Source organism: Micropterus salmoides, unplaced genomic scaffold, assembly GCF_014851395.1.
Source record: "Micropterus salmoides isolate LMB-PRFRI ecotype aquatic unplaced genomic scaffold, ASM1485139v1 Ms_hic_scaffold_8, whole genome shotgun sequence".
In the NCBI taxonomy this organism is placed as follows: Eukaryota; Metazoa; Chordata; class Actinopteri; order Centrarchiformes; family Centrarchidae; genus Micropterus; species Micropterus salmoides.
This window is the reverse complement of record NW_024044570.1, coordinates 31,955,484-31,978,654: the sequence shown is the minus strand read 5'-3', so window position 1 is coordinate 31,978,654 and position 23,171 is coordinate 31,955,484. Positions and strand designations below refer to the sequence as shown.

Genomic DNA, 23,171 nt, shown 5'->3' with positions numbered 1-23,171 from the left:
CTGTTCAGTAAATGCAGCAAACAGTAAATGAATGAAGTCAGAGGGCTTCTGTCCCTCATCACCTCCTGACTCCACCTCCTACCCTCCTCAGACACACTCATACACAGGCTGAGAGCGTGGAGGGAAAAAGAGGGCTACTCCTCCTCACTCCCCCACTCCTCTTTCTCCATTCACTGAGAAGGCTCTGAGCACAAACCTTCCTCCTCCTTGAATGGACTCCATCTCTGCAAGCCAAACGCTCTTTTGCTGAAGCTTTGGAGGGAGACAGTGAAGATCCCAGCTTGTCGGCGTGTTGAGTTTTCCTTTTTCTTCCCCTCGTGCTACTGCTGAGAAAAGTCGACTGCTGAGACTTTGCTGTGTCGCCATGAACTTTTGTTGGACTTAAGGAGTTTCCAGAGCAGCTGTGTGGCGTCGTAAACAACTGATGGACAAAAGCTGAACCAGACAAGATTTGTGAAAGAGGAGAAAAAGTTCTTTTAGGTGGCTGATTTGGGTTCAGGTCTGCCAGACGCACAGGCAGGGAGGCAGACAGGTAGAAAGGTACAGGGTGACAGATCAAGTTTAAAAATAGCCTACCTTTGTCCTAGTTTTGTCCCCTGGACCACGATGGGTTCAGACGTTCGTGACCTGAACTCCCTGCTGCCCCCGCTCCCGGCGGGCCCCAGCCCCGGCTGCCCGGCCCTGCCCGTCAGCACGGCCCCTCAGTGGGCTCCCGTCCTGGACTTCCATACCACCGCCTCCCCTTACTCCTCCCTGGCTGCCCCCCACACCTCCCTGGGACCACACTCCTTCATCAAGCAGGAGCCCAGCTGGGGGACCACTACCGACCCCCACCACCTTGACACGGACCCTCACTGCGGCCTCAGCGCCTTCACCGTCCACTTCTCTGGGCAGTTCACGGGGACCGGGGCCTGCAGGTACGGGGCGGCGTTTGGGGCACCCCCGCCTCCGCAACCAACCCCCAGTCAACCGGCACCTGTGGCCGCCCCACACCACCACCAGGCCCCCAGCAGGATGTTCAGCAACCCACCGTACCTGACCAACTGCCTCGACACACAGCAGGCAGCCCGCAACCAGACAGGTAGGGCTGGAGGAAGAGGACAGGTGTGTGTGTGTGTGTGTGTGTGTGTGTCTGTATGGATGTCAGGAAACCAGTCACATATAGATTTGTCAGTAGTGTAACACCTGCCTAAGCTACATGAAACGTTAATCTACATGGCTTAAATGGGCACGTGTGTTGCCTTCACAGCCTGGAGGCCTTAGTTCACCTTAATTTCGCACTGCGTCACTGAGTGTGTGATAAACTAGGAGATTTAAATCCACATACAGGTCATTGAGAGAGGCCATTCAGAAAGCCTAGAGACCCTAGTGTACGTGTGGAGGAAAGTGATGCACCTTTTACACTCACAGAAAACTGAAAATGAGTTTGTTTCTTAGAGGGTAAAGTGTAAATCCAGGCATCAATTACTAAGGAATCACTTTAATATTTAGGTATTCACACTTGAGCCAAAGATGGCCCATTAAAAAGCCAGTTGAGAGAAAAAACAACAACTAAACAGCTCAACAAGGTCGTACTCACAAGCTTGTTTTGACCCTTTACTGGCTCACTTTGAGTAACTGTGATGCTTCATGAACGCCAAGCTTTTTCAGTAATGAAAACCTAGTTCTTTAAACATCTATAGTCTGCATTCATTTGTTTTTAATTCATGTAGTTTGTTATTTTGCTTTTAGAATTAATGTTTTGGGGTACAATATTTTAACTAGATGGAATCTAGATTTTAAATGTGTGATGCTCAGTATCCCAGAAGTGCACACCCACATCCTAATATTTCCAGGTTCAGGACATTATATGAAACTCTTCTTTAATGATGGAGGGGGAAATGTTCATTCTAAACAAACAGCAAGTCTAATTATTTATTTTTGATCAAGTGTTGTCTGTGTTAAAGCTGCTGAACTCTGAACAATATGTCCCAAACCGCGAATTAAAGTACTAGGCTTCTAACTACCTAAATAATAATGTGACAAAAGAACAGTATATAAAATGTGTCTGCTTATTGAATTCCAAAATGTTGGTATACAGCTCATTTCTTTGACTATGATTTTAAAAAGTACTTTAAAAATATAAATGAAATGTGGTGATGTACAACACACAAGAAAAACGATCTGCTTGATCAGACGTTTTTTATGTCCAGTTCTAAGGGAAAAAAATGAAAAAAGCCACGGATGTTGACACATCGCTGAGTTAACCCTAATTTTACATTTTGGCTACTAGAGTCTGGTGTTTCTCACACTTTCACAGAGTTTTCCACATTTGCGTAACACAGCCATAGTTTTAGTCTTAAAAACATTTTGATCATTGTGTTGAAAAAATACCTGTGAAAATCCCTGACATGTTGACTTGCCATCCCAAACTGAATTTCTAGCAGACACAAACTTTTTGTTGGAGTGAAAATTACTGTTTTGTAGAATTAAATCCAACGAAATTTGAAATTATTATTTTAAATTTCTTTTGATAATATGGTCTAATTGAATTAAACTTCCATAGTTCTTTGCTTTATTAAATTCATTAATCTGCAACATCACATTGTACATTAAAATCACTGGATTCCACTTTTCTGTTTAAAACTTATTTTAGGCTTTGCCAAAGGATATGTGATACACAGTCAAATGAAACATAATGAGGAAATGTATCAAAGGTCAGTAATGGGATTCAAACACACAATGCATTGAGTACAGTGTATCATATAACATAATGATGCACACTTTATTTTGAAATCCTGACCTGCTGGGGAGTTTTCTACTTTTCCCTGGTCTTTTCCATGCAGGATGATGAATGTGTTTGTGGTTTCCCAACAGATTAATTAGTAATAACATGCTTATCAAGCAGAAAATTTAGGAATAACATTGTAATCAAAGAGCTGAGCCTGACCTCTAACCTGTTTTATCTGCTCCCCGCTGTGGCTGGACGAGCACAGACAAACAAACTAACAGCAGGACTCAGGTCACACAGTAGAGCTGATAGCAGAGCAGGGTCACAGAGACTAATCCCTATGAACTCCGTCCAAGAGGGATTTCATATTCATGTAAGAGCAGAGTATTTATTCTGCTTATTATTTATTAAACTGGTGCTGTTTCACATTTCTCTGCAGCCTTGTTAAGAAAGGCCCGCTGGTGCAATTAGATTGGTCATTATATTGGGGCAAAAGAAAATGCATGGATACAAATCATCAGAAGGGAGGTGTTTGTATTTTACAACAAGTGTCATTTGTTTTATGAGTTTAAAAGCTTTTACAGGTCAGCACATTTTATCAGCAAACTGTCAGAGTAGCAAGACATGATAACCTGCTGACATCAGTCCTGCTCATGTTTAAAGGTAGTGCTTCAAATGGACCTAAAAACATTTAGACTTTAAAGCTGAGAAAGACAGCTGATGTGTATGAAACGTATAATATTTGAAAAGTAACCTAAATATGAGGGCAGGTATGAAGGAGTTTTAAAGGTGTAGATTTCTACTAAAAGAATAAAAAATAATTTCCAGGTATTTCAAAAGCACTGAATTACAGTTTGTGAAAAAAAAGAAAGAAAGAAAGACTTCGGGTATTTCCAGACTCTGGGTTTTCCAGTTGAATACAAATTGACTTCATCACTTGTCACCTCAGTGCTGGACTTCAAGGCAACAAAAGTATCACCCTACACACACACACACACACACAGAGGAGTCAGACAGGGGTGAGTGGAAGATAAATGGTGAAGTTTAATGAGTTTTTTTCTCTCTTCTCTCACCCAATGACACACAGAGTAAAGTGAGTGAAAGTGCTACATTTTAATTAATGAAGCATGTATGTGAGAGTGAGAAGAGATAGTGTGTGTGTGTGTGTGTGTGTGTGTGTGTGCCTGTGTGTGCGTGTGGGTGATTTATGGGAGTGTGTTATGCCCTTTAGGTCAAGCTAAGCCATGAGTCAGGCCTAGTCTTGGATGTCAGACACAGATCTAGTCTCCTACTAACAACAACTGTGTGTGTGTGTGTGTGTGTGTGTGTGTGTGTGTGTGTGTGTGTGTTTGCTGTGCATGAACATGTGCATGCTGCGTGCGTACATATTTAGGAGCCCTGGTGAGACTGAAAAATAGACCCAGTCTTGTCATCTCTCTGGCATATCCATTGCTTTGCTTTTACACTTTCAAAGGAAAATATACCTTCAATGTATAACTGAGTATAGGTATATAATTGTATGAAGTTACTCATAAGTTGCCTTACACCTGCGACAAAGAGGCTAAATACATTTGATATTTTTGCTGCAAAATTAGATATCCAACTTTAAAACCACAGCAGAAAATCAATGGGTGAAATATTTTACTATTTTTAAAGGATGTCAGGTAAATTAGATCTTTGTTTGATAGTTAATGGATCTGTCAGAATGGTTCTGAAACATTAATGGGAACAGTTCTTCAATTAGGCTATTTGGTTTTTAATCCATGATCTCAAATTATTCAAACTGAAGATTTATTCCACCTGTAAAAGAGAAGAAGAGAAAAATCATTTTTAGGTCTAAAATGCAGCTAATTCTTCACATTATCTGCAGAGAAGCGCCAGACTTTATTATGACTCAACTCACATGTCCTGCGCTCTGATCAGCAGCAGTTACTTTACTGTAAAAAAAACTTTACTGTTTTAAATCATGTTTTTGTGGTAACATCACTAGTATTAAACATTTGTTCTCAGGAAAGTAGACTTAAAGCATGTAATAAGATTAATTAAAAAACAGGTATTACACTGTTTACAGATTACAGACACATATGCCATTTTATCCACCTTGAACTATTTTAAATGGTTATATTTAGTGATAACACAACCTTTCAAATAAGGGGGAAATAAAAATAAAACACCAGCATCATGCTATTGTAGTTGGTGATGTAAATAGAAAATGACAAAAGTAAGCATTGATTCCAGTGTTAAGGAGGTAAAGTGTGATGTCTGATGGATCATTTGAAAGTTACCTACGCACTTCAATGTGCTGTGACTCTGTATTTACTGCTTTTTCTCTGTTGCAGGTTACAGCACGGTTGCATTCGACGGAGCCGGTAATTACGGTCACACTCCTACACACCACAGCTCGCAGTTTTCCAACCACTCCTTCAAACATGAAGACGCTTTTACCCAGCAGAGCACTATGGGTAAGAGTATGTGTTTGAGTACGCCAGCACTTTATGGTTTCAGTCACTCAGTGTATTTCATACATTTATCTTCATATAAATGGTACATTTTACAGATAGCTGGGCTGGTTTTTGCTTCCACAGAACCTGTTGTGACTTTCATTGAAGCGTTGGGTTTTTTTCAGACTCCACTTTTGCTCCTCTGTCCTACAAAGGCAGTGACTACAGGAGCAGTGAAGTTGAGAAAAGGGAGTTTTCAAGCTGGCCAGCAAACTTTGTAACAGGTAGAAAGGTTGTAATGACTTCATTTTATACCTTTTTAGGCTGATCATAGAGCATGATCATGAACTGCCATAGAGCCTATAAAACAGAAAAATACTGTACTGCACTCAAACTTTGAATAATGTGGGGGGTATCCATCAATAATTTTATTCTTTCAGCTCTCCGTTTCAACTGGTAAATTAAACTTACAGTTTACAGTTTACAGTTCATAGCCAATAGAAATTAAATGTATCTTGTTATGCTAGGTTTCTGTCGGTCCAACTATTATTAATATTTATACTGAAATCAGTAAGTAGTTAATTTACAATGGAATACATTTCATATGTGATTCAAAGGTAGTTTAATCACACCGAGTAATGTGAATTCCATTGTAAGTCAAAAGCCAAGATGGTAATGCTACTCTGCTAAGCTAGTTAGCAGAGGAGTTTAGCTGTTTTTTGTTCATTGATTGGATTTAGCCACTGTTGCATTTTCAGCAGTAATGTGGAATAACAAACTGTATTACTAAAATCAGTTCATTAAAATGATAATTTTCCAAATACAGATAATTGCTGAGGAAAAATAAACAACTAGCGATCCATTGTTTAGCTTTAGCTAATGCTAGCCTGTGCCCATGTTTGGTTATAAGTTGACTGTTTGGTTATAAGCTATCTTGTCTCCTCTCCCCTGACACTGAAGTGGTTTTAACAACATAACATTTTACAACTTTTAATGAGCCATACAGGGTGTTTTGTAGTTTTGTCCAGAATAATTTGGGTATCTAGTTTTATTTTTAATCTTCTTCAATAAAAATACAAGTGGATCTCTGTGTGTATTTAAAGCCACGGTGTGAGTGCACAGCTGCGTCTGTATGGCAGCCCCATGGCCCTCACCTAGGGAGTGTCTTGTCTCTTATTCTGACGTCTCCGCACTGACCTTGCCTGTCGGAGGTATAAATCAGCCACATCCTGATGCACAAACTTCCTTGTCTCCTCCCCTCATCCCCTCTTTCATCCACCCATCTTTCCCTTTAATACCTACTCTGCGGATGTTATTGGTAAATATTTAAATGTGTTACATGAAGCCACCGATGTCAATTTCTGCCATTTATGTTTCAGCAAACATAAGTGGGAGAATCGGAGCTGAGAGGGATTTTGGAATGTAGAGAAATGGCGAGGGAGCCATTCACTGCACTGTCGGGGAAGCTCAGAGAGAGAAACATGAAACGGAGGGTCTATTTGTAGAAAAATGTAGACAAACAGGAGAGGGCAGAGTTTAAAATGGTGGAAGTTTAAACACAGCCTCTCCTCTGAATGAGTCATGGATGAGCTTACCTTCAGACTTTGTAGGTGCATACAGAGGTACAAATGCATTTGCACATATTATATATTGTGTCTGTGTGTCCGTGCACCACAGGTGAGCAGCAGTATTCTGTACCTCCTCCTGTCTACGGATGCCACACACCTTCAGACAGCTGTACAGGCAGCCAGGCTCTGCTGCTGAGGAATCCTTACAACAGGTAACACACACACATTTACACACACCCTTGAACATACAGAGCACACATACACTCTTCAAAATCTATTTTTAAAATAAACAAACCGCAACAATTAAAGCTGGAAATGTTTCAGAAAGCATTGTTGATTGTCTCGTACAAAACCGCAGTAATTCAGTGAAAGGTTGCAGGATGCTGTTTTGAACAGGATGTTCACCTTCAGGACAGGTCTGTCTGCCACAGCGGCTTCCTTTCTGTTTTTGTTCTCCTTCCTCTGGCTGCTTTTCGTCTCTTTCATTTGTCAAATGTGTGGCTTTCTCCCTCAAGTGGTATAAACTCCTAACTTTAGCAGATTAGTAGTTTTCTGATGTGCAGACACAAAAGTCATGGTGCCCCTGAAGGAAGTAAACCAACAGGGGCAGGAAGCTCTGAAGGAAAGTGTGCTGTACACCGATTTAAGTTATTCAAGTTATTCTGCTTGCTAAAGACAGAAATATGCACATCAATCATCATTATTTTACCATTTTCAACACCGTCTTTTCTTTGACACGATGTGCACTGATATTTTTTCCCAGGACAGAAAAACGTGCCTTTTCAAGCTGTTCTCACTCCTAAGTCGTCACATATGGACGCATGGTTAAGACCCGTTGGCGTCAGTTTGTAATGCACTGGGTGTCATAGTTCAATGCAATGGGGAAAACTTACGCAAGTTCACTGATGTAGGTTATGTAGTTATTTTAACCCAAACCATGATTTTTTCCTAACCCTAACCAAGTACTTTTTTGACTAAATCTAACCAAATTATGATGTTTCGCAACTTTAAGATGTTATTTTGAAAGTGTATCCAGACGTTGCATATTTATTGTTGCTAACTTGAACGCGGAACCCTAACTGCGAAAACTGACACTAAAGGTGTACCCAGGGAGTTATAAAGTGATGCCAACGGGTTTTCAAAGTCTGAGACTGCGGGCCTCCCCTCAGACAAAGCCCACCTAACACTTTGAAAACCCATGCTCTAACTGACACTATTAAAAACACTGTAGGCTAGTCTCTGATCATCTGTTTTGATCATGTGCAGGGACACCTACAATGTAGTACGTCACCAAATCATTTATGATGTTAATGGATGCAGTTTGTTTACTCATTTTAATTAAACTGGGAAAAACTAACGAAATGAGCAGAAAATAAAGTGAAAGCCCGCAGTGAAAGCAGACTGCTTCTCATTTTGTTGAGTCACATTAAACAGTTTTTCCAAAGCAGTAGATGAATGACTGGAATGTTATATTTTAGAAATATTTCCACTCATCAAATGGCTGTCTGCTGAGAGAAACCACAGCTATAAACAACCTTTTTCTTCTCATTGTGCATTGATTCACCAAGCACTTATGTGGCTCTCTATTCTTGTCATTGATGTTAAGAGTGAAGTTGCGATTTATGTACATTTGTTGCTTGCCTAGTGCTGTTTGCAGCATTTTATAGTCTTTTTTTTCCACAGCCGGTATTTTAACTTGTCATAGTAGGATAAGCAAAGGTGTAACTGATAACAATAAATATGGCTCTGTTTAAGTGCCCCAGCAAGCCATGACAGTGTAACAGTGAGCCAACATACAATACCAGGACCCTGAAACTGAAGCAGCTAAATGAAATTCAGCCATCATTCATTTAATTTTTACTCTTATGCTTTTGCTACTGTTACAATATGTTAGGCATATTAGGTGAAACATGTATTTTTATTTACTATATCAGAGCATCATCACCCCCAAAAATGCAGATCAGCTCTGAGGTTTTTCAAAAAGATTTTTTTTTCTGATTCAACATTGATTTCTATGCACCAATATATACAATCTTTGAAATATTTCCCATTTTAAAGAAAATATTCACATGTTGTCCATTTTGCACTCACTGCCTTATTGAAATGACTGCAAATCACATTCTTAGGAAAACAAGGAGGCATTATAATATTAATGCAGAAAATTCAGCTGTGATAACGTTTAATGGTCAACACTCAGCACTTGGTAATAGAATAGAAGAATAAAATAGAATATCTTTATTGTCGTCGCACAAGTACAATGTTTGCAGCTTCAGTACTCGATGCTATAAAAACAATAAGTAGGGTAAAAATAAATAAAGAAGATCAAATATCAATAATTAACAAGCAATATAAACAGTGTCCAGCAGTAGTAAATATTGCTACAGCTCCAGTACAGTATGGGAGTGTATATATTGGCCACCATGCAAACCACTTCACTCAGACCTTGACCGGGAGAAATAGCTCATATAAAAGAAATCTCCAAATCCGCCGCTACTCTGACTTACCTGGTTTTAGTAAGCTTCCTCCAAATGTAATGAACTCAATATTGTACCGAGGTTTGCCTCCTTACTGTGCGCTCTCCAAACTGTTTGCTTGTTGTTACATTCTTCACATGCCACTGACACGGTGTTTTCCAATGATGGAGGAATCTTCTGTAAATACCACAGCAGGGATGGGTACTAAGTTTTCAATGTGTATGTGTGTGTGTGTGAGACAGAGAGAGACTAGGAGAGAGCTGGAGGGGGGGGCATAAACTGTCCTTACAGTCTCAGTCTCTTCTTTGTCATAAACATGACTGATATCTGCTCAGTACACACACACACACACACACACACACACACACATAGAGTACATGCGTACAAACACACATGGCTGGGAAGACTCATATGAGTTGAGTCAGTTGTCTAATCTTGCAGCCTGGTACCAACTGGACTGTATTTACTCTGCAGACTGTCAACTTGGCAGCTGAAACAACATGAAATAAAAACATGGTGAGGTCTTATTAATCCATACAGAGAGGCTAAAGCCCTACAACACTAAAACAAATTGAAGCCAGTAAATACAACATGTGAAAAGAGAAATTTTTATACTTTTTGAAGGTGTAAATGATTAGTTCACAATCTAGTCATGCTGATAGTGTAGGTTGTATTTATACAGGTTCTGCCTCCAACACAATACAATTGGACTGGTAATGTTGGTTGAGACTGAAATATCTCAATCCCTGTACAGAAATTCATGGTTCCCACACGATGGACTTTTCCAACTATTGGACAGCACGACATTTGGTTCAGAAATTCATGTTGCACAGCATGAAGTATAATACCTTTGGTGGGTATATAACCTGTTTCTTCTTCTGTTTTCTAAAGATGTTTTTTTCCAGAGTGGTTTTCCAGGAAAGACCTACTGTAAGAATATACAGGCTGAATCAGAGATGGGTTCTATCACTCAGCAATAGAGAAGAAAAGCAGACACTTCTTTATTTGATAATGTCATGGGTCATTACTTTAAATCTTGTGCTCAGCCTCCTTTCCAGCAGTATTTCAGCAGAAATACCCGGTGTGCTGTGCTGGCTGCGTGCCCCTGCTGCACTGTAAAATAATAGCTACGTAATGAGCAGGGTACCAGGCACCACATCTACCCCATCCAGACTGCTGCATGCCTGCAGGTGGTGTGATAGAGGGGCTGTGGTGTGATGGGGTGAGAGCTATAAATCCACTGTGTGTGTGCAGATGCGTGTGTGTGTGTGTATGTGTGTGGGGCCGTGTATTTAATCACATGGCAGGTCTGAATAATGATTGTGGAGTCTGCTGTGTTTAATGAAAGGTGGCTGAATTTAACTTTCTTGTGTCTGTCTGAGACACATTCTTTAACCTCAGCTCCACCAGCGACTGTGTGTGCGTGCACGTGTGCATGTGTGTGTGTTTCATTAGAGGACTTCTATTGAGGACAACAAAAGGCAACACACCTACGCAAATGGCTACACACACTCAACCTTGCTAACAGTCCACTGCACAGTTCATGAGCTTTTCTTCTACGTTTTGTCTTCCCTCCACAGCGGAAAAAATTTATGTCAAATGACCTCTCAGTTGGAGTGTGTGGCATGGGACCCTGTCAATACTCTGGCATCCACCATAAAGAGGTAGGAACTTATCCATCGCTCTCTTTTAACAGCAGCAGTCAGTGAAGATTATGTCGATTCAGACAGTGGGAAACATGAAGAAAAGGTTGGATACAAGAGTCTGAACAGAATGATCATTCTGGACCAACAATGGCAGCGTCACTTCTTCAGACAGTATTCTGCTTTTTATTAGTTTTTTTTACACGAGGTAATTATTATTATTAGTAATATTATAGGTAATATTTTGCATATGGATAACCTGGTTTTGTGGGGATACTCCTACTAAGCACTCCTGGCTTGTTGAGCAGATAAGTGAAAAAAAGACAAACAATAAAGACCTTTAAGCATAAGATGTTTTTTTGAAAAAATGGAGAAACGTGCATAGTAGACTTCAGTGAGGATGAAAAAGGAGAATCTGTTTTATTTGTTATGGATCTACATAGAATACAAATAAGGCCAAAGAATAAACAAATCTATAAGACCAAACCTAGCAGTCCCTAGATGTAATGTTCGTTACATCTCCAAATACAAATGCAAATGGACGCAAATAGACACAAATGTGCAGGGCGTTGTGAGGTGAGGCAAAGACGTGAGTTATAAACGTTAATTGTGAAAAAATGAAAATAAGAAAAGGAAACTTAATGAGTTCCTGGTAAGTTTTTTTTGCAATCAGTCTGAGTTGTCACACAAACTGTTTGGGGTTAAAAATTTCATTTGCATTAAGTCTGAACACCTCTGGACATTGTAATTGCAGTAAATTTCATGGAATTCCAACTACATATTTTGGTATTTTGCCTTCAACTGATAGTAGACTGTATCGGTAGCTAGGAAACGAGGGGAGGGGATGACATGCAACAAAGGTCCCTGGTTGCACAATGCAAACATACTTTACTATATTCATCTTAACCACTAGGCTGCCAGGACACTACTACTAGCTACTGTTTTTTAAGATGATCCATCTTGAACCAAGGTGTGTCATTTGTAGCTCCGCTATTCTGCCTATAGTGAGGAAAAATCAAACAAAAATGTTTGTCTTTATGCTTTAATTTGGTTGATGCAGGAGTTTATCTTAATTAGATGAAGAAACTCTTAAGTACCCTGTTCTTGAAAGTTCAGTTCTGAAATTATGCCAAATGACATCCCATGTGTTCCCTCTACTGTCAAATTAAATCGAAAAAAACAACAACATGAGAAACCAGTTACAAATAATCACTGTATTATCAGCACCCACTGTTCAAACAGAGTTAAAAACATCAGTAGTATGCACTGTACTTTATGTCATCGTGACCTGCTAGCTGCACGCTGGTCAGCGTCTGTGTCGGCTCACAAATCCCTTTCCAGCTTAAGCCAACAGGCATTCATCATAGTTACCAAATGAACGTGTGTGTGTGTGTGTGTGTGTGTCTAATAGTGACGTGTATGTGTACAAATGGGTGGTAGCAAGAAGGAATGTTGGGTGTTGCTGCATTGTGAAGAAGTAGTGTGAGTGTTTATGTGCAAGCTTATTAAGTCAGATATCAGAGCGTTGTTGGCCTTGTTGATGGCAGGAGAGACAAATGTGATTTTTAAAGTCTTCTGGCCCGCAGTTTTGTCTGCGTTGTTTTTTTTCCATAAGCACCGAAAAGGTGTTTAGAGGAGGCCCATGAAGGCATATCATTGTGTTTCTTTCTCAGCCTCTGTGACTCTCCGTACTTTCTCTGTCAGTGAGGGGGAGCAGGAGAAGGGAGGGGAGGTGTGAGGGAGTAGTAAGGATGAGGAGGGAGAGAAAGGAAAGCGACTGCAAGAACAGGGAGTCAGTTGAAGACAGGGAGATAAAGACGAACAGGGCAAGGGGCAGGAGATGAGGAAGAGGAAGTGCAGGGGAGTTGAGCTTAGAGAGGAAGAGCAGATAGGCTCGTTCCCAATGTTCACACTAAACACTAAACCACTGAACCACACATCAGCTGCTGCAGAGGTGTTTCTGTGGACTGTAAAGTGTGAGACTATATATTTCATAAGTAGTTTAATTAATCTGATTGTTTGCTGCTCGTTTTCTACAAGGATATTTGTTCTTGCTGACTCTGTCAATGTTTATATTTTTTATAATACTAATTCATAAATTTACAATGCTATGAATTGTGGGTAATTCACTTATGAAATGTCTGCATTATTCGTTTTGTGGTCGAAAGTTAGCTAAGGAGTTTGAATTCTCATGTATGTGCAGTAAATACTGTATGTAGCTACAGCCAACAGCCGGTTAGCTAAGCTTAGCATACTTAGCATACAGACGGGAAACAGGGGGAAACAGCTAACCTTACTTTGCCCGAAGATAACAAAATCCATCTACCAGCGTAGGTGTGTCCGTCATTCTGCAATTACACCCCCAAATACTAGTTGGCAGTAGCCCTACTGCGTCCACTGTGTTGACTTTTGCCAGCCAAGCAGGCTAACTTACGGTTTAGTGCTCCGCTAACATCAATGGGGGTAAAATTGTAAACGTGCAGCTGGTGTAGCCTTTTCAAATGTTACCAACTGAATTGATCACAATCTGATAGCGAAACGAGTCATTTCGCTTGGGTTACGACGGTCAAATATATTGATTGACTGTGTTACAGCCGCCGTTTTGGCCGCTAGTAAATGTTACTTCAAAGCGTGGGGGAACTTCCGGTCGGCTCGGAGGCATTGCGAGGCTACCCAGCCGACCAATCTCAGAGCTTACGGTCCGTGTCGACTCGATGTGTAGTTACATTTTGGAGGAGGTGCAAGTCAGGCGACAGCGTAGCCTCTGCGTAGCCCCGTAGCCTACGCCATCGATTTGTCGCAGAAGTATAAATTGCACTTTAAGTGCTTGTGATTTCACAGGATAACATCACAGACCCCCATGGACCAAGTCTGTGCCTAATGTTGAATAATAGTAACAGTAGGTACTCATAAGCTTTTTATTAATGAATTGATATTTTATTGTATTTAAACTCTTCGTAGATTCCCTGTTATTTGTATTTACTGTTAGTTGTGTTTCTCTTGGGAGCATAAAAGTCCTTCCCAGCCTCCAGCCTTGTTGTAATGGTGTCGACATGGATGCTGGGCCACATTCACACTCATCTATGAAACTTGTTCTTAGTCAGTATGGCAGGTTAAATAAGGGTCGACTCCCTCACCACTGCAATCCTTCCACCCTCCTTTACCATAGTAACGGAGTTGTAGTTAAAGGTGTTTCACTGGAAAGTCCATGATCCCTGACTGAGGTGTCCCAACTTGTACATTACCTGCCACTATGAACTAAAATACCAAAAAAACAAAAAATGTATTGAATTAATATAATTGAAGGAACATACAGCGTGATTAACACCATGACGACTGCTGACGTAGTCTCGATGTCTCTCCCCCTGTCCTTGGGAATAGCAAGGCAGACAAAGAGCACCTTATGACTGCTCGGCCATATACTGTAGAATCCCACAGCAGCAGCACAGGATGCAAACTCCCATCCTCCTCGTTCAGTTAGACAGACTGATATATAACACATTTCATAGACAAGAGCTTTCTGTTTCTCTGTGTGTTATCATAAGAAGATACGAGAGGCAAAGCTGGAGCCTACGTCACACAGAGCAGGTTTTGTTCTGCTCTATAAGTCAGAGTGAAAAACTAAAAGCTATTTGTGTCATGCATTATACTGCAAGTGATCAATTATCGGATCAACAGGAAATGATTCATATTGGTCATAAATAAAGTGGATTATTATTTAATCTTCTAAGAGTTAAGATCACTTTTCAAGTCTGCATACTAAATATTCCCTGGTTTCAGCTTCTCAAAGACGAGTTTTTACTGATTTCCTCTGTTCATTTATATCATTGCAAGCTGAATATCTTCAGGTTCTGGACTGTTGGTCGGAAAAATCAAGCAATTAGAAGACCTTGGGCTCTGGATTTTGTGATGGGCACAAAAGGGTGTGATTGCACCTTTTTGCACAAATGCAGATTTGCTATGAATTCTACAGCCATGTTCTCTGTTCTATGTACAAAGTTATCCAAGTCAGGCTAGCCCATTGGAATGCTAACATTTCCTAATTAGCACAAAACACAAAGGAAAGTTGAAGCTTACGTTATTATCTTTGAAGGTATTTGGTTGTAAATAAAAGTATTGGACAAATTGAAATCACCAAAGCAGATATGGAATAGATGATGAGACTTGTTGTTCAAATTTTAACTTTTATATACAGATCTATGTACACATAGAGGTACCCAAACACACAACCACAGGCTTCATCTGGATATATGATGCTCTGGAGAAAGAAAAAAAAATACATCAACACGACTCACATTCAACTCTGAGTCTACAAATGATTGGTCTGTGTTTTGCATTATGGGCTGCCTGTGACAAGGTGGACAAGTTTGAATAACGATACCTTCATGGCCCTACCTGCAGTCAAACAGCAGTTCATGCTCTGTGTCTGCCAGTGTTTGTTATACTGTGTGGATATTTAAGGCATTGAATCATGTTCTTGCATTTTGGTATCTGATGTCTGTCTCTTTACATTCACCCTACTGTATATGGCAGTCGTCCACGCGGAAACCATTTTAGCATTGTGATTGTAAAATGATCAAGTGGCACAGAAAACTCGGTGTTCTGGAGCTGAAAATGCTCCAACATGCCTTTTCTCACTTTCATGTAAATTGAAAGTGTTTATTTTGCTGTGAGAATGTGAATAAATCGGTCACTATCATCTTTCTGTGTTGGCAGCCACGCAGCAGGCTACGACAGTGACCCCAGCGCCCCCATGGTGTACAGCTGCAGCACACAGTACCGCATACACACACATGGAGTCTTCAGGGGCATACAGGTAGGACTCACACCACTGCTACTACATCGTCTCTGCATGTCACTTCTTTTTGCTTTATCAAGAGGCCATCGTGAGGTCACACAGACCTTCTGTCTGCACACACATGCTTGACCTACTGAAAACCTAAAGTCACTGGAACAAAAACGCATCAGTAACACCGAAAAAGAGCGTATTTTAAATATTTTTTTTAATTAGTGGTCTGAAGGAGATGAGTGGTGGAGAGCCTGATGCAATGACCAAGCCACGTGAAGAGGAAATACTGATATGTAGCAGAGCAGAGATCTAACACATACACAAACGCAAATGCCTACAGACGCACACACACACACACACACATACAAACACAAACACGTCGCACACACATACTCAGAGATTTTTAAAAGGCAGCTCTAAAGGCCAAGAGGAATCTTTTTCCACAAATCCATTAGCAGTGGAGAAACAGACACACACATGCACACACACACACACACACACACACACATAGGATTACACTGGGTAAAGATACAGTTTCCATACAAGGATCAGCACGTTAATAAATCATTAGATTTTAATTATTGTCTGTCAGCAGCTCTAAAGGACAGGGAGCAGAGATTCTCCAGACCTGCTCTTAGTCCACAGCACAACTCTTTTGAGATCTTTCTTTCTTTTTGGGGCCTGTTTCATCATTCACCCTGCTCCTTTTTTTCCTTTGCTCCTTTTTTTTTCATCTGTTCATAGAAATGGATTGCACCAGAAAACACACATAAGAGGTCTGAGTCAGTGCAAAAGAATAAACAAACTCTCGCTCTTATACCTTTTAAAGTATAATTTAAGAGCTGCTAAAATATGAGATAACAGATTGAGTAGCAAAGTGATGCTTTGCTCCATATTTTTATCACAGGGATTACAGTCTAATTCTCAGTCACTGCCAAAAGAAATACAGATGATAGCCATGGAATTTCATTCTTCATTAATGTGGGTTTATGATGAGCAAAGATATTTACAGAGGTTGTTGAAAAATGAATCATATGATTAAGAATCACATAACAAATTGTTGAATCATATCATATCTAATCTAATCACTCCGCTATCAGGAAATCATTTTTTTTCATTTTTAGACATTTTCATAGTAAAATGCCCCTTTTCAGTTTTTTATTTCATATTAATAATGACCAATTATATTATACATCATGTCATTTTTATTTCATCTCATCATCGTCTCTTTTCATGATAGAGTATTTCACCACCGTGTCACCTTCACACACCCCAGCCAGCCACTATTTCTTAATTACTACTGCTACTAAAATTGGCCAGTTAGCAACTGTTAGCTACAGCAACAACAACGAAAAGCTCATTTTGAATAAAAACAACTAGAGGCTGCTGCTGTAAATAAACACAGCACACATACTCAGTAACTAATCTCTTCTTCCATTTTGCTTCCCAAGACTACACTTCGCCAGCTAACTAGCTGGGAAGTGTAGATTATTATTCTGCATCAAAGCAAAGAGCCAGCGTTAGCAGTGTTAGCCAGCTCAATTCAGAGTCACCTTGGCAGCATTTTTATTGAAAAAATGTTCCTCAGAGAAAGATATATACATGTGTGAACATCTGCCTTTTCCGGTGGATTGAATCAGTGGAATAATGTCAGACCATTGGCAGGAATGTGTATCACAACACCCAAGTGCACGTGTGTGTCCTTGTGCGTCCGTATGATGCAAACTTCTCCACGGAGCTACAAAACGTCTAGCATTGTAATGAGTTGGATTAACACCTTGTTGGGCTTGATTTTGCATTAATGAACAACATGTTGCCCTGAGGCATTAGGTATCAGTTTATGCATTCTGCAGCATATATTTTGCGTCACCTGACGTCACTTCACTTTAGGTTTTCATTTTATACTGTTTCAGGAGAATGTAGGATTTTAGGCTGAACATGTCAGTCAATTTCACATGAGCACTGGCTCTTCTTCCACTATGTAGCGGCTGTAATGTACTTTTAAATAGCTGCTAACAGCACTAATTACAACAGGACTGACCTCTGAGTCTCTTTGGCCATTACACTAGATGTTGAGGAAATGAAGAGCAGATGGCTGTGGGAGGGCAGAGTAGGGAGAGAGGGAGAAAAGAGAAAAAGGAAAGTAATGGCAGAAATCTTTAGGTAGAGTGGTATAAAGTAATAACAATTGAAGGAGAAACAGATAGAGGAAATGTGAAGAATGTGCTGAAATGTCATGTGCTGGGTTGACAAGTAGCAAAATAAAGGAGATGTAGGTCCAGCAGCGTCGGCAGTGAGCAGCAGGGCTGTAATGGAGAGCTCTGGAAGGGGGTCTGTCTAAAAGGCGTGACTAACAGCTCCCCTTGGGCTGCAGTCAGTCTGGGGTCATTTTACTGCTAATTCCCATCTAATGAATATATTGCCATTTTATTATAATGATCCCCATGAGCCAGACACATCACATACACTTATTTATACACAGGACAGATTTAATTGCCTGTTTTCTAAATTACATTTTACTGGTTCAATAATTGATGTCCAGGGAGTGTTTTTGTTAATTCTGCCATGAGTGGTTTGGCTTTAAATTAAAGTGTTTTGTGTGTGTGTGTGTGTGTGTGTGTGTGTGTGTGTGTGTGTGTGTGTACGCAGGATGTGCGGCGGGTGCCCAGCATCGCTCCAGCCATAGTGCGGTCAGAGAGCAGCGAGAAGCGTCCGTTCATGTGTGCCTACCCAGGATGCAACAAACGCTACTTCAAGCTGTCTCATCTGCAGATGCACAGTCGCAAACACACAGGTGAAACCAGCCGAAACAGGAATGTTCTGTAATATTACACTCATTATATAACCACTCAGTCACTCACTCAAAGGTTTTGTCTTTGGCTTTGAGAGAACATACTTTTTAAATGATGTTTCCATTGGCCCTTATCTGACCCTTTGTATTTCCAGTCGTATTTGATGCAGGGATGTGCAGAAGAATTCTTTTCTAATGTGTCAGCTTTCAACTAACATCAATATTTATTATAATATTACAATATTATTTATTATTATTTATTTTTCAAAAAAAGTAAATTACATGTAATTTGTAATATGTTTTATACTTTATGTGAATATAATCCAATTAATATTATTTCCATACTGTATAGACACCTTATTTTGAAAAACGGATATTGTGACACGTGTATCCTCGTGCTAAAGTCCGACCCAATTTGATAAATAATGTCGTATGCGGTTCTTGTATCGCGCAACATGAACACTTAATAGCCTCTCTTCAGGTAGGACTCTCATACAACAACATTGTCTTTGTAAAGAGAGAAAATGACACTAACCTGCCCGTCAGCTCGCACTGGTCCGTTTCAGTGGATTTACCATAAAGGCTTGAATACGTGTGCACTCCAAAAGTAGGTGCGGCTAGCTTAATCGCCTTCTCAGAAACGAGTGACAGAAAAACTCAAAGCGGGTCAGACCGTTTGTTGCCTTTTCTAAGAAGTCAGCCACAGATGGAGAGGATGTGCTAGGAGACAATTCAGCAGAGCAGTGTCTGATTCCTTCACTTTAAAATGCTTCCACACTGCGATATGTCAACGTAATTGTTCAGACTTATTAGGCCGAACACCGAAAGTGCTTTTTTGCTACTTTCGGCCGATTAATTTTGGTGGCCGAACATTCAGTGCATCCCTAATATATATATATATATATATATATATATATATATATATATATATATATATATATATATGGCAGTGGAAGAAATAGCCCATGTTGCTGTGCAGATTTGCAGATAAATATTAAACTTAAAACAATGATAAAAAAAAGATCTTTTTGAAAATTGGTTTACATTTTTTAAGACTAAAAACACAAACACACACACACATAGCAAGCTAGCTTCATTGTGTGTTGTGAACTTGGTTTATTGTCTGAGCCAGTGTTAGCAGCAGCAGCTTGTGGCTTAATTTGTGTGATCTCAGTGTTGTGACTGTGAGTGCAGTGCTAAAGATGTTCTTCAGCGAAAGACACACAACTCCATGAGTTGTCTGTCCTCTGTAGCTAGCTAACATCGCTATTAGATAAGAATGATGAAATAACAGCTGTAGCTAACAGGAGCTAGCTAACACTTGGTTGGACCAAAAGTCCAAAGCTCAAATATATTTACTTTACTATCATAGATGAAAGAAAAGCAGCAAATAGTCACATTTGAGAAGCTTGATCCACTAGATTTTGGCATTGACTTAAAAAATCACAGTTAATTGTTGCTGATTAATTTTCTCTCAAATGGCAATTAATTGTTTCATCTCTACACATATTGCCATTGTAACACTCAGAAGGAGAACAGCAGTGTTTCTGTCGCCAAAGTTATACTAGTAGACCTTTACACCTAATTTTCCTGTGTTACATGCAATATCTTCAGGATAAAGAAATAGTACAGTAATTTCAAACTCAATTGTTTATTTAAATGTTTGTGTCCTCTCTCTTGTCTTTGTCTAGGGGAGAAACCCTACCAGTGTGAGTTCACAGACTGTGGCCGGAGGTTTTCTCGCTCTGACCAGCTCAAAAGACACCAGAGGAGGCACACAGGTTTGATCAGTTTTACTCAGTCTGTCTTTCTGTCTTTATTTTTTCAGTTCTTTGTATTTGCTCTCTCTACTCTGTTGTTTGCATGACAGCCATTTTGTGTGGACAATGCACACAGTGTGGGCGTCTTTTGAAGTGCACAGTTTGCATTTTGCGTACAGACATGTTGTCAGATATAGTTGCTAAAGGCTGGCTAAACTTTGGAATGGCTTCCCTATAAGCCCCTGCTCTACTGTATTTTTCTATCTCCCTCTGTGCGTGTGTGTGTGCGTGTGTGTGTGATGTTGAACATGTGTTTTCTGTATGTGTGTGTGAACTTGGGCTTGTTTGTGTGCTGTATGTGTGTGTGTGACGTTGAACATGTGTTTTCTGTGTGTGTGTGTGTGAACTTGGGCTTGTTTGTGTGCTGTATGTGTGTGTGTGATGTTGAACATGTGTTTTCTGTGTGTGTGTGTGTGTGTGTGTGTGTGTGTGTGTGTGCATGCATACTGTACATGTGTTTAGGAGTTAAACCCTTCCAATGCGAGACGTGTCAGAGAAAGTTCTCTCGGTCTGACCACCTTAAGACACACACCCGGACTCATACAGGTAAAACAAGTGCGTAAACTTTTTTTTCCATTTCTTCTTCATCCATTTGATGTTTTATACTGAATACAGTTGCAAAAGATTACATATATAGTAATTTTACAACATAGTTTTGGAATGTCAACATTGTTTCTTAACTGACGTTTGCAGTTATGTATTAGATACAGAGCTATATAAAGTCCACTAAATCTTCCCATTCAGGTTATGTCAGCATATTATTCTAATATATCTCTCATTTCCCCCTTTATTATTCCATCCGGCTTGCATCCTGTCTAAACCCTCCTCTCCTACTTCCTCCACCTACCTTCGTTACCATCCTCTGCACTTCTTCTTCTTCGGTCCCTCTTCTGTCTCTTCCGACCTGTCCATCCATCCCGCCTCTCTCTCAGGTGAGAAGCCGTTTAACTGCCGGTGGCCGAACTGTCAGAAGAAGTTTGCCCGGAGTGATGAGTTGGTGCGACACCACAACATGCACCAGAGGAACCTCACCAAGCTCCAGCTGGCCATCTGAACCATCTGTGTCAAACCCATATCACCGTGTAGACATCTGGTCATTGTGTCTTCTTATATTTTCTGTCTCTGGTTAATCCAAACCTGGTGACCCCCTTTGCACTCACAAAACCAGCCTCTGTGGGGGCCAGTAGAGTAATGTAGGTGTATATCAATTAGATTTTATGGACTAGATACCACAGTATACACAGTCTGTCTCAGAGACTGGACCTTCTGGATGCAGAATTTTAAGGGTAGTATTCTGTTTTTTTGTTATTACCAACAAATCCCATGAAACACTGTGTGAAAAACACAGCCCCCCCCAAACATAATTTCCTAAAAAAATTGGGAGCTGTTGTTTTTAGAATAAGTTACTCATCCAGGAATGAGTAGTGAATTTGCATGTGACTATTTTCAGCTACAGATTTGACGCAGGAGTGAGTGTTGAGGTATCTTAATTACTCATCATGTTGATGTTGGTATATTTACACCTCATGACAGTCTACAGGATCCTCAGACAAACATTTTTCCATCTTAATTATAATGTAAGTGTTCATTCATCCCCAATCATTGTCTATTTTCTTGCCAACATGCACCACCATGTGCACAGTGAGGTCAACGGTTATGGTCAGTTACATACATGCCCCCACAGCTTAGCGCCTTTTCAGCTGTTGTAAATATTTCTAATGTTGAACTGCTTTTGGCTTATTTATTATCTTGTGGGCAAAAATTGCTTTCACTGGAATGATTTAAAAGGAGAGAGGTGCCATTCTTATAGTTTACACAGCTATACCATAAAAGATCATGCTTGGATTGATTTAAAGAGATCAACCCAAGTGAAGAACTTGCAACTAACACCTTCTGCAGTGTCTGCAATGTAAGCCTTTGGTGTTTTGTCTGGTCAGCATAAAATATACTTGCCTTTGCTGTTCTGTATTTAAAAAGCAGAACTTTTTTTTTTTTTTGAGTAATGTAAGGATTGGTTGTTGTTTTTTTCTAGCAGTGCTCAGCGCTCTTGGAGCTAAAATGTCTGAGTCTCTTGTCTCTGTGGTGTGTAAATATTGCTGGACTTTGGCAGTGTTCTAGACACTGCAAGCTCTAAAGTATGTCTGTGGGGTCACACTGGCTCTGTGGCCGTGACATAATGGTCAAGATGTATATAATACTTCTTCACCATGGGAACTGAACTCTTTCCATGGGGGAAAATATGTAACTTAACTGATACATTTTTGAGTTTTCTTTGGATGAATCCAGGAACTGTTTATACTTTCATTCTTTCTTTCATGTGTATTAATATTTGAGTCATAAAACAGCAAATGCCAGTGAAACATTTTTTACTCAAAAGTGTGAGATAATTGAAAATGATGCTTTCTCTCTGTGTAAATGTATTGTGACTCTTTTGATACAGTACCAGTTTGTCTCTGTGGTCTTTATTCATTTGTTTAAAAGTCCCTCTGTTGTTTTTTATTATTTAATTATTTATTTATTAGTCAGTGATAAAGCCCACATGCTAGTCACTTTATAGTTTTACAGTATTAAAATATCAACTCCTCCTCACACACAGAAAGTAATATCCATGAAATACTGTTAGCCTCATTATGTATAATTCCATCATTATTTGCACTGCCCTGAAGTTGCATTATCTTGAAAAAAAGACATAAAAGTCTTGAAATTGAAATACTAAGTTTATAATATCGGCTGACCTTGAGCATGGTTCCCTCCCGTCACACACAAGAAAAGCTTTTCTTCTTCAGTACAGTATGTCCTGCCCTGTTTGTGACTAGAATTACACCTTTTCATTTTAGAAACTGAATAAAACCGTATAAGAGAGAAGGTTTGTGAGTGACAAGACAAAGTGACAGAGTTAAAAAAAAAAAAACTCTACTGTGTACACTCTAATAGA

General features: G+C 39.9%; 1 protein-coding gene across 7 annotated transcripts; it reads left to right on the top strand.

Annotated features, from left to right (window-relative positions):
* The first annotated feature begins 29 nt into the window (after positions 1-29).
* On the top strand, positions 30-22,678 carry wt1a (WT1 transcription factor a). 7 transcript variants are annotated; one of them, XM_038705315.1, is made up of 10 exons: positions 30-1,081; positions 5,050-5,172; positions 5,337-5,435; positions 6,829-6,931; positions 10,774-10,857; positions 15,553-15,652; positions 18,275-18,419; positions 20,108-20,197; positions 20,699-20,782; positions 21,169-22,678. In XM_038705315.1, the coding sequence occupies exons 1-10, from the start codon at positions 607-609 to the stop codon at positions 21,288-21,290; spliced, it is 1,425 nt and encodes a 474-aa protein (XP_038561243.1). In that variant the 5' UTR covers positions 30-606; the 3' UTR covers positions 21,291-22,678. The 7 variants fall into 7 exon arrangements, with proteins under 7 accessions (XP_038561243.1, XP_038561242.1, XP_038561247.1 ...); XM_038705314.1 differs by having other exon boundaries at positions 35-1,081; positions 20,699-20,791; XM_038705319.1 differs by lacking the exon at positions 5,337-5,435 and having other exon boundaries at positions 40-1,081.
* The last annotated feature ends 493 nt before the right edge of the window (positions 22,679-23,171 follow it).